The sequence below is a fragment of the Rhinoderma darwinii genome, chromosome 7, assembly GCF_050947455.1.
Source record: "Rhinoderma darwinii isolate aRhiDar2 chromosome 7, aRhiDar2.hap1, whole genome shotgun sequence".
Classification (NCBI taxonomy): Eukaryota; Metazoa; Chordata; class Amphibia; order Anura; family Rhinodermatidae; genus Rhinoderma; species Rhinoderma darwinii.
The window spans coordinates 71,645,634-71,660,505 of NC_134693.1; the positions used below are offsets into that span (position 1 = coordinate 71,645,634).

Sequence of the window (14,872 nt, forward strand, 5' to 3'; positions counted from 1 at the left end):
GAATGTTATTTGAGCATTGCGCTTCATTTTCGAGCGCTCTCAATTCTGTCAGTAAATGGAAACATTAATCTTTACATTCAGACCAAATACTTCCCACAGTTGATCATTTGCTACAAATTATATTCATTCCAGACAAATACTCCAAACTAAATACATTCAGCAGCCTACTTTCTAGAATGCAATATTGTGTGCAAAACGTTCAACTCTAGAATGAATTCTGTTAAGCCCATAAAGAGTTGCCTAAACTGAATACAAACATAGCAAATGCTCAGCTGTGACGACTATTAGATATGTATCTGTTCTCAACAACTAGAAGAATATAAAATGTTTTCCCATTCACTGACAGAAAAAACAGGATTTTTTGAGTACTCCCTGTAAAATCCTTTTCTGGTCCAGTTCATTGGGGGACACAGACCGTGGGGATATGCTCTTGCCACTAGGTGTTTAACAAAAAGTAAAAAGCGGCCCCTGCTACAGGATATACCCTACCTACAGACAGAGCTATTCAGTCTGTCCGCCAGAAGTAGGAGCAGCACATACGAGGTAAGAAAAGGTATGTCAAACAGTAGAGGAGTATACCTAAAACGGGCAATGAAAAAAAAGCCTTGAAAACACAATAGGTCGTAGCTGTGCCCCCAATGAACTAAACGAGAAAAGGATTTTATTGTGATCACTCAAGAAATCCTGTTTTTTCCGTTTGTTACATTAGGGTACACAGACCGTGGGGTGTCCTAGAGCAGTACCCAGGGACGAGAAGAAAAAACAGGACATGGTCCCCTATTTCACAGATGTCTGCAAAAACGTGCGACTTAGGGAAGCGTCTGCAGAGGGAACACTCCCTCGGATGACTGGAACATTGAGAGAAGGACGGCAAATCGTTGTCCTCATTCATGTGAAAAGTCTAAATAACCTTGGGCAAGAAAGAAGGCACCGCCTTGTCCTGATGAAGAGTCAGAAACCAACAGAACCGACTCCGTGTCCAGGAGTGATCAGCCGAGCCGTCTCGTTGTCCTCTGGAGGTAGACTATCAGAATGTCATCCAGGTACATGACGACAAAGAACATTCGAAAAAGGCTTGCGGTGCCGTGGCCAGGCCAAATGGAAGGGCCACGAACTGGTAATGACGGGATAGTACCGTAGAGCGCAGGACACGCTGGTGAGTAGGGCAGATAGGGACCTCGGAATATCGGACTGAAAGGCTCTGGAGGGAGGCTAGCAAATTCGATTTTGTATCCCAAGGATACCACCTCCTGAACCCTGGCGTCCAAACTGTGATTTAGACATCCTTGAAACCCAGATGTCTGTCCCCACCCGAGGGGAATGGAGTGGGGGCGCACCTTCAGGCGTAAGTGGCATTGCCGACTCTAGCCGTCTAAGGTGAAGGTTGGAGATGCAAGTCTTTAAAGAGGGTTTGGCCTTCTGATCCTGGTAAGGCTGTGGCCTGGAGGATGGGTGTTGGAGAACCCATGGAAGAACAGAAAAACGCGGACCCGCCTATTTGGCTGGAGTAGTGCGCCTATTTTGAGGAAGATTGGTGCTTTTGCCACCCATGACTTTGGAGATGATCTCATTCAATCTACGTCCAAAGAGACGGAAACCTGCAAAAGCGAGTGCAGCCAGGAAAAACTTGGAAGCCGGCAGACCAAGCTTTAAGCCAGGTAGTCCTTCGAATAGCAACGGAAGAAGCTGAAGCTCGAACCACCAGATGGGCAGCCTCACAGATATAGTTGAACACAGAGATAAGGTGAAATAGAGCTACCAGTTTGGAGGGGAGGAGGAGGACCCGAGAGTAGGCCATGACGGAGCTAGTGCGCCCATTCAGCGATAGCTTTGCTAATGCAGACAACTGTGAAAATTGGACGAAGGGCATAGCCAGAGGTCTAAAAAGTGGTTTTAGCAAAAGAATTTACAAAGCAATCATATTTCATGGAAATGGAGTCCGCCATAGGCAAAGTAGTGGCCTTGGCTAAACAAGATACCGGAGGATCCACGGCCAGAGACCTAACGCATTTGGAAGTATTTAGTTCTTGAAAGGGGTAGAAAACACCCAGACGGCTAGAGTGAGAAAAGCTTCTTGTCCAGATGTTTCCATTCTTAAAAAGACAATACCGTCAAGTTCCGAATGGGCTGGAAAAACTGCTTGGTAACGTTGAGTCTGAAGAAAAAAAATGGAGTCCGTTGAAGGTGCAGAATTAGTGATCTGAAGGGTGTCCGGGACGGTTCTAATAATACCTCCACCGAGGTAGGGAGGAGGAGGTAGAACCCTTACCAACTGAATCTGTGTCGGAATCAGACAGTTTGACCTAAAAAAAAAAAAAAAAAAAAAAAAAAAAAAAAACTAGGGCAGGGGTCAGCCACCTTCAGCACTCCAGCTGTTAAGGTATAAATCACAGCATGCACTGACAGGTGCAGGCCTTCAGGGCATGCTGGGAGTTGTAGATTCACAGCAGTTGGAGTACTGTAGGTTGCTGACCCATGCTCTAGGGGGAGAAAACCACAGGACCTGACCTCTGGTAGGGAGGTGAAACAGAAGAGGACAGTGAAAGTGAAGGCTGGTGAGTGAACCTGGTTCGCTAATAGAATCTGCCACAAGTAGAAGACATGGACGAAGAGTCCATGTGGGCAAAACATAAGTCCAGGGGTGGGCGGGCAGACATGCCACCCAAAATGGACTGAGTGATGTTTGCCAGGTTATCAACTGACCGGAAAAATTAGATTTTTGTACTTCCCTGTAAGAATCGCTTTCTCATTCAATTCGCTGGGTGGGGAGGGGGGGGGGGGACAGTACCATGGTGTATAAGCCCGTCACTAGGAGGCTGAAACTACTTCAAACAAAGAAGTTTTGCCTTCGCCCAGTGGACCCTGTGCGGAGCACTTAGCTACCCAGTTTGTACCAGGAGAAGTAGGAGAGCACAGAAGGATTAACCAACACAAAGACGCTTCCAACGGAAAAAAATGACAACACCAAAGAACCCAGAAGAAAAAAAAAAAAGGGTGGAATCTGTGTCCCCCAGTGAATTCAACGAGAAAGGGATTTCTGCGGACAGAGCAGGGAGCATTCCTGTGAAGCACGACCACACCTTGCCTGAGAGCACTGATCATCTTCTTGGATAGAAAACCTGCACGCCCGGGTGACCAGGATCATCCCCAGAAACTCCATCCGAATCTGCGCAAACAATGTGGAGACTGTCCAAGATGTAGTGCATGGAGGGGGCCTTCACCAGTAGATCATTAAAGTATGGGATAACTGCTATCCCCTTGGACCTGAGAAGAGCCATGGGAGCCACCATGACGTTGGTGAAGACCCCGAGAGCCGTGGCCAGAACAAAGGGAAGTGCCACGAATTGGAAAGGATCGGAAGTCACTTCGAAGCATAGGAAACTATGGGGAGCCTGGGCAATGGGAACGTGAACATGGTTATCCCTGATGTCTATGGAAGAGAGAAATTCTTTTGTTTCCAGAGACCACTGATCGCAGAGACTCCATGCTTGTTGAGACGCTTGAGGTCTAAAATGGGCCAAAGGGGTCCGTCCCTTTGGGACAGTAAAAAGGTTAGAATAGAATCCCTTGAAGAGCTCTGGAACTGGGATAATGACTCCGGAAGCACCAGGGAGGAGTCCATAAAAAAAGATGCTTGGGGGGCAAGAAGAGAACTTATTTTGTAACCGGTCGACGCAAACTAACATACCCAGGCTTCGCTGATGCTTGCTTGCCATGTCTACTTGGAGAGAAGCCGTCCCGAGGGAGTAGCTCAGGTGAGGGCAGACTTCAGGCTATAGAAGATCGCTGGGCCGTGGCAGGTCTGTTGCGGGGCTGCCAGGAGTATCTGGACTTGAAAGAGTATCGTTGTGCCCGGAAGGGACGTGTTTCATAAGAGGCATGCCTCTAGCGTAGAGCCAAGTTCGAAAAGGAACGAAACCTCTGTCCTCTAGAAAACTGCATGGGACGCCGCCTAGGGGGGAGACGGGGACGTTGTGGAAGCAAAATGCTCCTACCCCCTGTAGCTTCAGATGTGAGTTGTACCAGGCCAGGGCCATAGAGGAGGTCCAGGGCAAACGGCAGAGCAAAAACCTTCCTAGAGGCACTGTCCGTATCCCAATTACGCATCCAAATGCCTCTATGGAAAGCCACCGCATTAGCCATGGCCTTAGCGGACCGCTGGGCTGCCTGAACAGAAACATTGCCGATGTACTTAGACATATGCAGGAGCTGGGCAGTAAAAAGGGAAGTGTTCACGTGGGAGTCCCCTGACTCAATTGCTTCCTGTAATTGTGTGGCCAGTTCTATACTGGTGGAACTGAACCAATAGGCAGCAAAGGAGGGCCTAATAGTAGCTGCAGCAGCACTGAAGGTGGCTTTAGCCGTAGACTTCACTTTAGCATCGACCGCATCCTTTAAGGCAGATGCATTCGCAACAGGTAGAGTAGTGTTCTCATATAACCGAGCCTTGGGAGCATCCACCTTAGGGCGAGCTAACCATTTAGCAATACAATTCTCAGAGAAGGGAAACCTAATTCATATTCATGTATACATGAAGAGGACGGTCTGGATGTTTCAATGCAGCTTTAAATAGCTTGTTAAACCCCTTATGGTCCGGGAAGACCAGTGGGGGGCACCTGTGAAGATGTAATAACAGTTCATCCTGAGGGGATTTAGGAGGATCATCCAGAATCTTCAAAATATCTCTAACTGCCTGTATGAGATCCTTCACGGCCGGAGGAGTGCGAGTCAAACAGAAGCAAGTAAAGTCCGAATCATAGGGAGAGATGCTCCATGAAAAAGCTGGCCCAGTCATGTCCCGAAAAGGCGTCGAGACCAATTGCAGTGACACTGTCCAAAGAGGAATCAGAGGAGGAAGGATATCTCCTTGATTTCCTAGCCAACTTGCTGGGTACACTAGTTGAGCTGGAATGGGTGCACTCAAGGAATGAGTACCTTTTAACCTGGAGGGGCTTCGCTGCATGTGAGGGTCCGGTCACCTGGGACAGGGACCGGTAGTGTTTTAGGCGGGGGACATTCAGCAGTCAGCCTGCCCGCATGCAATTTAGTGCCACACCGCGAACCACCAATAAGTGCGACAATGGCGGGGGGGGGGGCTGGGTTCTTCGGAGCTTTCCTCTTGTAAAACATTGGAGGAGTGGTGGCAGAAAAAAAATGAGCCGCAGAAAAAATTATAGCCAGCGGCTATCCTACCAGACACCCATGTACTGTGTCCCACCAGAGAAGAAGCGGTTCAAGCGTGTGCAGTCCGGTTACTTCAGAGACGAATGGAGTACAGACGCAGCACATCACACAAACCAGCGTCTGAGGAGATGAAGCAGGAACACCTCCCCTCGATAAGATCCACGCTGTATGATTGGTCAGAGTGAGCGCGTGACCTAAACCCCACACCACAGTCAATGAGAGTGAGCGCCAGGCGCGGGAAGCTGGAGGCGCAAGAATTTGACAGGCGGGAATGCAGAGGGGGCGTAGCGTAGAGTAGATGGGGACTAAATTTAATGATGCTGGCCAGGGGAACCCCCACAGCACGGAGCACATTTAAAAAACGGAGGAGGAAGCTCCCCCCCAGTAGACAAAGTACCCAGGAAGCGCTCCTCCTTGACAACTCCCGCAGGGACGGGGGAGGATAACTTACCCTTCAAGAATTTTCTGCCACAGCCTATCAGAAACGCACACTATACGTGTGGTTGTCCAGTATCCTCAGCCGCCACTGCGGTACAAAGTGGGGACTGGGTGACCAAAGGGAACATCCGCCATAAAATAAAATAAAAAATTAAAGCATAACGGCCTGCGGTTTGCAGGACATGTCTGCCTCCTATAGAAACTAGGCTAAAAACTGGGAAGCGGAGTGCTCAGCAGTGATTATAGTCCACTAGGCAGAGTCAACACTTCTTTCTTGAACCTAGTGTCAGCCTCCTAGCGACAGGGGCCTATACCCCATGGTACTGTGTCCCCCAGTGTATGCTTTAACGAGCAAGGGAACTGGCCCATTCCGGATCCACACCCATCATACCCAGGGTAAGTAATACTGGAGATGGCAGGGGTGTTGAATCCGCAGTTGTTTGACTAGGAGGCCAGCATACATCGCATAAGGAAGTAGACTGACCACAAGAAAATTTAGCTTTGCACTTGGGAGCAGGCATGATACACTGCAAAGGGTGTCTGGCGTGAGGGTTCTCCCTTAGAGTCAGACATGGCAGTAAGGGGTGGGGGGGTTACTAGTCTGCACTGAAGAAAATGAGAGAAAAGAAACCAGAAATACCAAACTGCACAGCAGTAAATACTCCTATTCAGGGAGTAATGGCTGCCTTACCTAGCTCTGCTAGGATAGTGCACTGTCGGTACCTAGCTTTGCTAGGACAATGCACATTCCTACAGGTAGTAAGCTCAGTGACTGCAGGCTAGGACACCTGTAGGGGAAGTAGAAAGCAAGCCAAGGGCTGACCCTACCCGATTCCAAAGTGTCTGATGTCCCCCCTGAGGCAAGAAAGCAGCAGCTCCGTTCAGGAGGTCCTGTGTCCTCAGCAGCGTCCGTCTAAATGGAGGAGAGCAGAAAGGATGCTTAAACTCTGTTCCCGGAGCGCCGTGATTGGCCACTTGCAGTCATATGAGACTGGCCAATCAGGAGAGAGGAGAGATTCCCCATTAGGGATATAGGAAAAGCCCGCTGATCGCAATTGAAGTTGTGTGTGAAGGGCCCGCTACCCCGCCTGTGCAGTGAAGTGCAAAATGGCGCCGCAAGTGGTATGGTCAGCCATAGAGAGAAAAATAGCGCTGCTGGCCTAAAAGTGACAGGAGCCCAGGTAGTGAAAAGGAAGGTGCCAAAAGAAATAGGCTGGGGGAGTAAGGTAACACTCACCCTGCATGCTCTCAATCTCCCAGTTGAACTGATCAGCAGTAGCACCCCCTCAGCTTTACCTCCTTTACAAAGGGGACACTGGTGGGAGAAGTAGTACAGGTACTCCTTACGCTGGTGGGTGACAGAGGAGCTGGCGCTCGTCCCACTTGTCTTCATAAGCAGGTTGGACAATAGTGCATTTGCATATGACATTGTGCTCCCGCCAAAGGGAAAACACAGGAAGACAAAGCTGTGCCCCATGTTCTTCTCAATGAAAAAAATGATTTCTTGGTAGACTGCTATTTCTTCTTTGAATGCCTTATATTATATCGCTTTATGGAGCTAGTACTTACAGTTTGTGAACTCTGCTGCTATCAGAAGTGTCTGCCTCCTACGGATACTAAGCTAAGACAGAATAGCTCAGTGTCTGTGGGCAGGGTATATCCTGTAGGAGGGACGTCTTATTTCTTAAGTGTCAAGCCTCCTAGTGGCAACAGCATATACCCACGGTCTGAGTCCCGGTACGTAACAAACAAGAATAGTGCCTGTTCAGTACAACGGTCCAACCACTTTTATAAACAGAGTACACATACATGAGCATGAGCCAGTCACCAGCCACTATCTGTGTATGACAGATATAAAATGCATTAGAGTGCAATTGTAGGGGACACTGCTGAATGAAGGGTTCACGTGATATGACTAATGTAATTAGGGGCCAATGAAAGTAGTCAGATTAGGGAATGTGATAGGCCTGTCTAAAAAGATGTGTTTTCAGGGCATGCTTAAAACTGTGAATGTTGGGAAGTAATCCGATTGTCTGAGGTAGTGCATTCCAGAGGACTGGTGCAGCACGAGAAAAATCTTGGAGATGGGAGTGTCAAGGTTCGGATTACGGTTAAAGTGCAGACGAGACTCGGAAGTCCCTTGCGCGTGTATGTCCGTGCGTCTATGCGTGTGTTTGTGTGTGTGTGTGTGCGTATATATACAGGTGCGTGTGTGTGTATATACAGGTGCGTGTGTGTGTGTATACAGGTGCGTGTGTGTGTGTATACAGGTGCGTGTGTGTGTGTATAGGTGCGTGTGTGTGTGTATAGGTGCGTGTGTGTGTGTATAGGTGCGTGTGTGTGTGTATAGGTGCGCGTGTGTATAGGTGCGCGTGTGTATAGGTGCGCGTGTGTATAGGTGCGCGTGTGTATAGGTGCGCGTGTGTATAGGTGCGCGTGTGTATAGGTGCGCGTGTGTATAGGTGCGCGTGTGTATAGGTGCGCGTGTGTATAGGTGCGCGTGTGTATAGGTGCGCGTGTGTATAGGTGCGCGTGTGTATAGGTGCGCGTGTGTATAGGTGCGCGTGTGTATAGGTGCGCGTGTGTATAGGTGCGCGTGTGTATAGGTGCGCGTGTGTGTGTGTGTGTGTGTGTGTGTGAATATAGGTGCGTGTGTTTTAATTTTATCTTTGACAGCCTTCTATGATATCGATTTATATAACTAGTACTTACAGTTTGTGAACTAGATGGTTCCTTAAGTCTTGTGTTATATCTTCATGCCAGGGTTTCCGAATTGCCGTGCTAGATGGCGGAGCTGCTGTAGGCATAGAGCCCAAATTGGAAGCACTGCCATCACCCATCATTACACTAGAAGTGGGTAAATAGATATTGAATGATATGCGTATTTAAGACATTAAAATTTGTCATAACAGAAGAAAAAAAAACAACAAAATGCACAAGTAATGACGTATCCCCACCAAAATGTACGGTCTTCGTAAAATATCAAGCAAATTGTAAGCATTGAATTTAGGAAGAAATATTTAAAATCAACTACTGTAACAAAGCAACTCTTAAACATACCTCGATGTGTTCATCCCCGGATGAAGCATTGAGTCTGGAAGCAGACCAACACTCTGTACCCCAACACCACCATTCACTCCTACCGAGCTTGCATCTGTACAAGAAACGAGAAACGGATTAGGAAAACATCAGTTACATCCAATCAGACCACCTTTCAAAGAAATCTTATTTCCAAGTGCATGTCCACCTTTAAACATCATTTTGTTAGAAAGAATTATAGGATATTTTGAGTAACTTCATTAAAACATTACCTTGCAATTTACATTATTAATACGAATACATTATATTGTGTGGTTGCTATTAGAAACAGTCAGCAACAGCTTAGCGGAGTTTGAATAACTCAGCTGGAAGGGTTCTCTATCCCTACATGAGGTAATTGCGCTTGGCGTAAGGATTACACTTCCCAGAATGTACGTTACAAGAGACAGTCGCAGCATCCTTTTTGGCTCAATGTCTACACAGGTCTGTGCAAAAATGGGTGCATCGAGATTTCAGGTCTGAACCATGCAAAATAGTGACTGCAGCATAAGGCCAGTTTCACAGGAGTACAATGCCGGCTAGCCTGAAGGTCTACTGACCTAAACTAGAAGCATCATAGATCATTACACTCAGTCAGGCTGGTATTTGTGCCAGTATTACACTCGTGTGAAACTGTAAATGCTGAAGTATTTAGCAAAAGCAAGTATTCCCAAGTAGCTCATTTTCATGTCTCATCTTGTGAATAGCTTTAGAAAATTAAAGCGCACCTAACATTTCAGGTGACTTTTCAGAACAAGTTGTCATGTGTGTACATGATTTCTGGCCATTATATCATTTGTATTGTGCATTATTTAGCAGCTTTCCTATCTGCAGGCTCAACTCTACCTCTCATTTTTCTGAGATATTGGGTGAAGCCTAAGTGCTATCATATCTACTAGCACAGTGTTTGTGTAGATCTATCACATATATAGTAGCAGCAGCATATAGGACATTATACAGCAGTAATGACATTTTAGCTGTGAATCAAGCACTGGGGTGTGACATAACAATGACCAAGATGCTGCATGTGAATGTGTGTCTCATTCTGCTGCTCCTCCTCCTCCTCCCCCTCCACAGATTTCTATGGGCAGCTCTAACCAGATTCCCTCAGTGAGCTGTCAAAAGCAGTTAACTTAGAGGGAGTGTACAGTTAGAGGGGGGGGGTGACTGCTAAAAGTCAAGAAAGAGGCATATTTCCCTTATAAGAGATTATAAAAAGTTTCTTATATTCGCTTGAACTATTCATGCAAACTTTGTTGAAAAGTTAGTGACTATTTAAAGAAGATGTAATTAATGCATTTATTATACGACTTAATAAAGGAATAAAATGCCTTACTCATTGAGTTCATAGAGCGAATCCCCTGAGGGGACTGTCCTGGTGGCTGACCCTTTACTTGTGTCTGGGATGGTGTTTGCAGTTGGCTGCCTTGATATGGTAATCCCAGAGCAGCATATGCCCGCTCTATGGAGCTTGGATCAATCTGGCTAGCAGAATTAAGTGAAGGAGCAGGAGGCTGTCCCACATTACCAACTGTTCCCACTGAGCCAGCAGTACCTAGTGACACTGGTGGACTACCAAGTAAAGCTGGGGAGAAAAAAAAACAAAAAAAAAAACAACCTCATTTTAATATTGGTTCTCGAAGCCTGGAGTAAAAGCAAACTTACAGAAAAGTTGAAAATTGCAGTATACATACATTGCTGGTTGCGTTTGTCCCCTGCATTCTTCAGAGGCAGACACACTGGGCAGTCGTGCCTTGTACAGTTCTTCCAATGAGAAATGATCTGTCGTGAAGAGGCGCAATGTGCAACTGAACCAGAAAACAGTACATGTGAGAGAAAATTTGAATGGTTAAAAACCTAGTATTTAAATATAACAAGATGGCCAGCAGAGAAATCTGATTTGTAAATCACACAAGGCAGGGTACATCCAGAGTGCCCAGAAAAGTAGTTCCATAGCTTTTAAGGTTTTACGTTTTTTTTGCCATGCACTTAAATAAACAAACTGATTTGTGTCAAATCTAACACACATCAATACTTCCATAATGGGATTTTCAGCAGAGCTGGTCATGTCTGCTATCTTGCTGCATATGCATGAGTAAAAGCAAAAATGTAGACTAGAAAGTAAGAAAAGAAAAACATTAAAAATAAACCTACACATAGGGAGAAAAACAGAATGGACAAAAGCTATTCAATATTAAATATAAGACTATTTCTTTTGTTTGCAACAAGCTTTAAGCAGTCACCTTGACATGATTTTCCAGCCTGGCAATGGGTCATGTGATTCAGGACATTCTTCATGGTACGACAATGGGGCAAATTACACTGTCGCACCTCACCATTGGCTTGTTCTCTTCTCTGGCACTTGTGGGCGTGCAGTAGAAGAACTAGCTGTTGTTGAATCAGCTTTCGCTTCTCAGGATCTGCTGTTGGGGCTCCTGAGCCAATCCCCTGTGATGCACCAGTGCCCATACCTTGGGGGGATGTTTGGACAAGGTTGGCTTGCGGTACTTGAGTAGATGGCTGTTGACCCTAAAACGAAATAAAATAATTAAATTTCATGCCAGTTCTCTTATATCCCATCAATATTTCTAGTACCCATTTACTTTCATGTGTTAACAGCTTGTTTTGCCATGTGACCCGCCACATCTTCTCTAAATTTAATTTACCCCCTTCCCACTTAACCACGTAGTTACATCGTGGGCGCTAGGGTCTTAGCACTTTCCTACGTAACTGTACGTAATAGTAATCAGCTCAGAAGTTGAGCCAGCCCCATCACCAGCAGGTGTCAGCTATACATTACAGCTGACACCCTGCTGTAACAGCGGGGACCAGAACTAGCTTCGATCCCTGCCATTAACCCTCTACATGCCACGGCCAAAAGCGACCGCAGCATTTAGGTAGTTCGTTGCCGATCGCTACCCGGCGACGCGATCGCGTGGGTGCCGATGGCTGCTTTGGCAACCGGAGAATGAACACTTGCTTCCTAGTTGCCAAGTACAGAAGCTGGGCCCTACCTGGAGGCCGGGCCTAAAAGGCTTCAAAAAGAAGCTGAACCTGCACTAACAGCTGCGGATGCCAGCTGTATGTTTTTTGACTGAAAAATAGGGGGGGGGGGGGGTGTCGGGGAGTGTTTGATTGTGCAACCAATAAAAATAAAAAAAATATATGAAAAAGCAAAACATTTACATATGGTATTGTCGTAATAAGACCCGCAGACTAAAGTAAAATTGACATTTATAGCCCACAGTAAATAAAAAAAAAAAGGAATACAAAACAATGTCAGAATTGCTGTGTTTTAGTCACCTTGCCTGCCAAAAAAAAATTAATAAAAAAAAAATAAAAAAAAAAAAAGGAAGGAGATCATAAAGTTACATGTACCCCAAAATGGTGCCAATGAAATCTACAGATCGCAAAAACGAATCCCTCACATAGCTCCGTTGGCGAAAAAACACAAGACTTCTGGATCTCAGACGACAGCGACACAAAAGGTGCAGATTGTTTTCCAAAAGGGGGATAAGATCGGGCACCATCAGTGCAACACTGGCCACACATCTAAGAATTATTTATTTACCCCATTATTATACCACCATATTATGCCCTGATGTACTCGGCACAGCTTACATATGCCCCCACATTATAAACTGAATTAGCAGCAAAAACCCCAAACAGAACCACTACCAAACAAAATCTACGTTCCAAAATCTAAACCGCCGCTCCCTCCCTTCTGAGCCCTTCAGTGTGCCCAAACATCAGTTTACGTCTACATATATATGTCATTACCTTACCCGGAAGTACCCGCTTAACAGTTTAAGGCATTTGATATCAGTGGCACAAACTGGGTATAACATATTGTGCACTAAAAAGGCACATCAGTGGAAAATTTTAATTTTCACCATCCGCTGCGCATTAATTTCTAATTAAAAAACAAACATGTCGACTAAAAATGCCTTAAGGGGTCTAAGCTTTCAAAATAGGGGACACTACTTAAGGGTTTATTTTACTTTTGGACCTCAGAGACCTGCAATTGTGGACCAATGCTGCGAAAAAAAAATCACCAAAATAGGCCTCAAACGCACATGGTGATCTTTCACTTCTAAGCCCGGTCATATGTCCAGGCAAATAATAAATGCATTGAGGGGTGTAGTTTCCAAAATGGGGTCACTTGGAGGCTCCCATTGTACTCTAGTACCACAGGGGTTTTGCAAATGCGACATGGAAATCCAGCAAAATCTGCATGCCAAATAGCGCTCCTGACATTCTGAGTCCTGCCGTGTGTCCAAACAGCAGTTTATGACCACGTATGGTGAAAATTAAAACAATTCAACATTTAGTGAAAAAAAAACAAAAAAAAAAACGTTGATTTTCATTTTCAGAGCATCATTTAAAAAAAATTCTGGGGAAAAAAAACTGTGCGGTAAAAATGCTTACTATACCCCTAGATAAATTCTTTAAGGGTTGTAGTTTCTCAAATGCAGTCACTTTTTTGGGGGGGTGATTCCACTGTTTTGGTCCCTTAGGGCTTTGCAAACGTGACAGCACCCAAAGCCATTCCAGCAAAATTTGAGCTCCAAAAGCCAAATGGCGCTCCTTCCCTTCTGAGCCCTGCCGTGTGTCCAAACAGCAGTTTATTACCACATATGGGGTATTGCCGTAACCTGGAGGGGTGTAGCTTTGCGATTGGGGTCACTTTTGGGGGGTTTCCACTGTTTTGGCACCGCAAGACCTCTTCAAACCTGACAGTATCTAAAATATATACTAAAGGAGGACCCAAAATCCACTAGGTGCTTCTTTGCTTCTGAGTCCGGTGCTTCAGTCGTGGGATATTCCTAAAAGCTACAGAATCCTGGCAATAAATATAGGGTTGCATTTCTCTGGTAAAACCTTCTTTGTTACAGGAATAAAATGGATTAAAAAAATAATAACATTTGTAAATTTCACATCCACTTTCCTTTAATTCCTGTGAAACGCCTAAAGAGTTAAACTTTCTAAATGCGGTTTTGAATAGTTTGAGGGTGCAGTTTTTAAAATGGGGTGATTTATGAGGGATTTCTAATATATAGGGTTCGCAAACCCACTTCAGAACTTCACGGTCTAGGATTTGAACATTTTCTTGAAAATGTGAGAAACTGCTGCTAAAGTTCTAAGCCTTTTAACATCCTAGAAATATAAAATGACATTCAAAAAATGGTACCAAACAAAGCAGACATATGGTAAATGTTAACAAGTAACTGTTTTGTGTGGTATTACTATTCGTTTCAAGTGAAAACATTTGAATTTAGAAAAATGCTAATTTTTGCAAATTCTCTCTAAATTTTGGTGTTTTTCACAAACACTGAATGTATCAACCGCATTTTAACACTAGCAAAGTACGTGTCATGAGAAAATCTCAGAATCTCTTGAATAAATAAAAGTATTCCAAAGTTACAACCGAAATACCAAATGTGTGCATTTCATACACGCTGGGCGCATGGCGGAGCTTACAAAGAACAGTGCGCAAACTGGCTTTTGGAGAGTAAATTTTCCAAAGCAATCTTTGTGCATGCGACCAGTGTCGTGTCCAAAGTCGCCGTATAGCCCCAGCCTAAAACTGTACAATACATGAAACACACACACACACACACACACACACACACACACACAGAGAGAGGAATAACCTATTTGTATAACACAAAAAAACAAAATCGCAATTTAGATATATAGTATAGTTCTAGGCTGGTGCCACACGGCGACACAGGTCCCATGGTCAAAAATCGCTTTGTCCGGTAGCCTACATCGCATGTAAAACTACCTGGTGGGGGGAAAGGGCGTGCCCTCCCACATCCTATATTTTTCCTAAAAGCAGACAACCTGAACATTGCAGTTAGCATGCTTTTTACAGCCATGACGACCTTCATCGTAACAAAAAAAAATAAAAAAATAAAAAGCTTAAATTGATCTTATATTTGTACCTAGAACTCGCATCCAAGCCAGAGGCTTACACACGAACAAAAAATACAATCAAGGCGTGCAAACATGAATACCATAAGCATCTACATAAACAACAGCATGTGCTTTCAAAAATGCTAAAAACAGAGGCAGTGCAACATTTGATTGTCATTCACAAACCTGATAAAAATGTATCGCGCACACACCCCGAATAGCTATTAGGCTACTAAAACAGTTGTGGTTTTCT

At 45.1% G+C, this 14,872-nt stretch overlaps 1 protein-coding gene across 5 annotated transcripts in view; it reads right to left on the bottom strand.

Annotated features, from left to right (window-relative positions):
* EP300 (EP300 lysine acetyltransferase) overlaps positions 1-14,872 on the bottom strand; it is a 136,075-nt gene that overhangs the window by 91,904 nt on the left and 29,299 nt on the right. For 4 of the 5 annotated variants that reach the window (XM_075833530.1, XM_075833528.1, XM_075833529.1 and 1 more), the window contains exons 4-8: positions 10,944-11,229; positions 10,395-10,508; positions 10,037-10,285; positions 8,683-8,776; positions 8,335-8,469 (exon numbers count right to left, since the gene is read on the bottom strand). In XM_075833530.1, coding sequence (XP_075689645.1) covers positions 8,335-8,469; positions 8,683-8,776; positions 10,037-10,285; positions 10,395-10,508; positions 10,944-11,229 — 878 coding nt within the window. The remainder of the gene's footprint in view (positions 1-8,334; positions 8,470-8,682; positions 8,777-10,036; positions 10,286-10,394; positions 10,509-10,943; positions 11,230-14,872) is intronic. The other variant, XM_075833531.1, reaches the window with a different exon arrangement.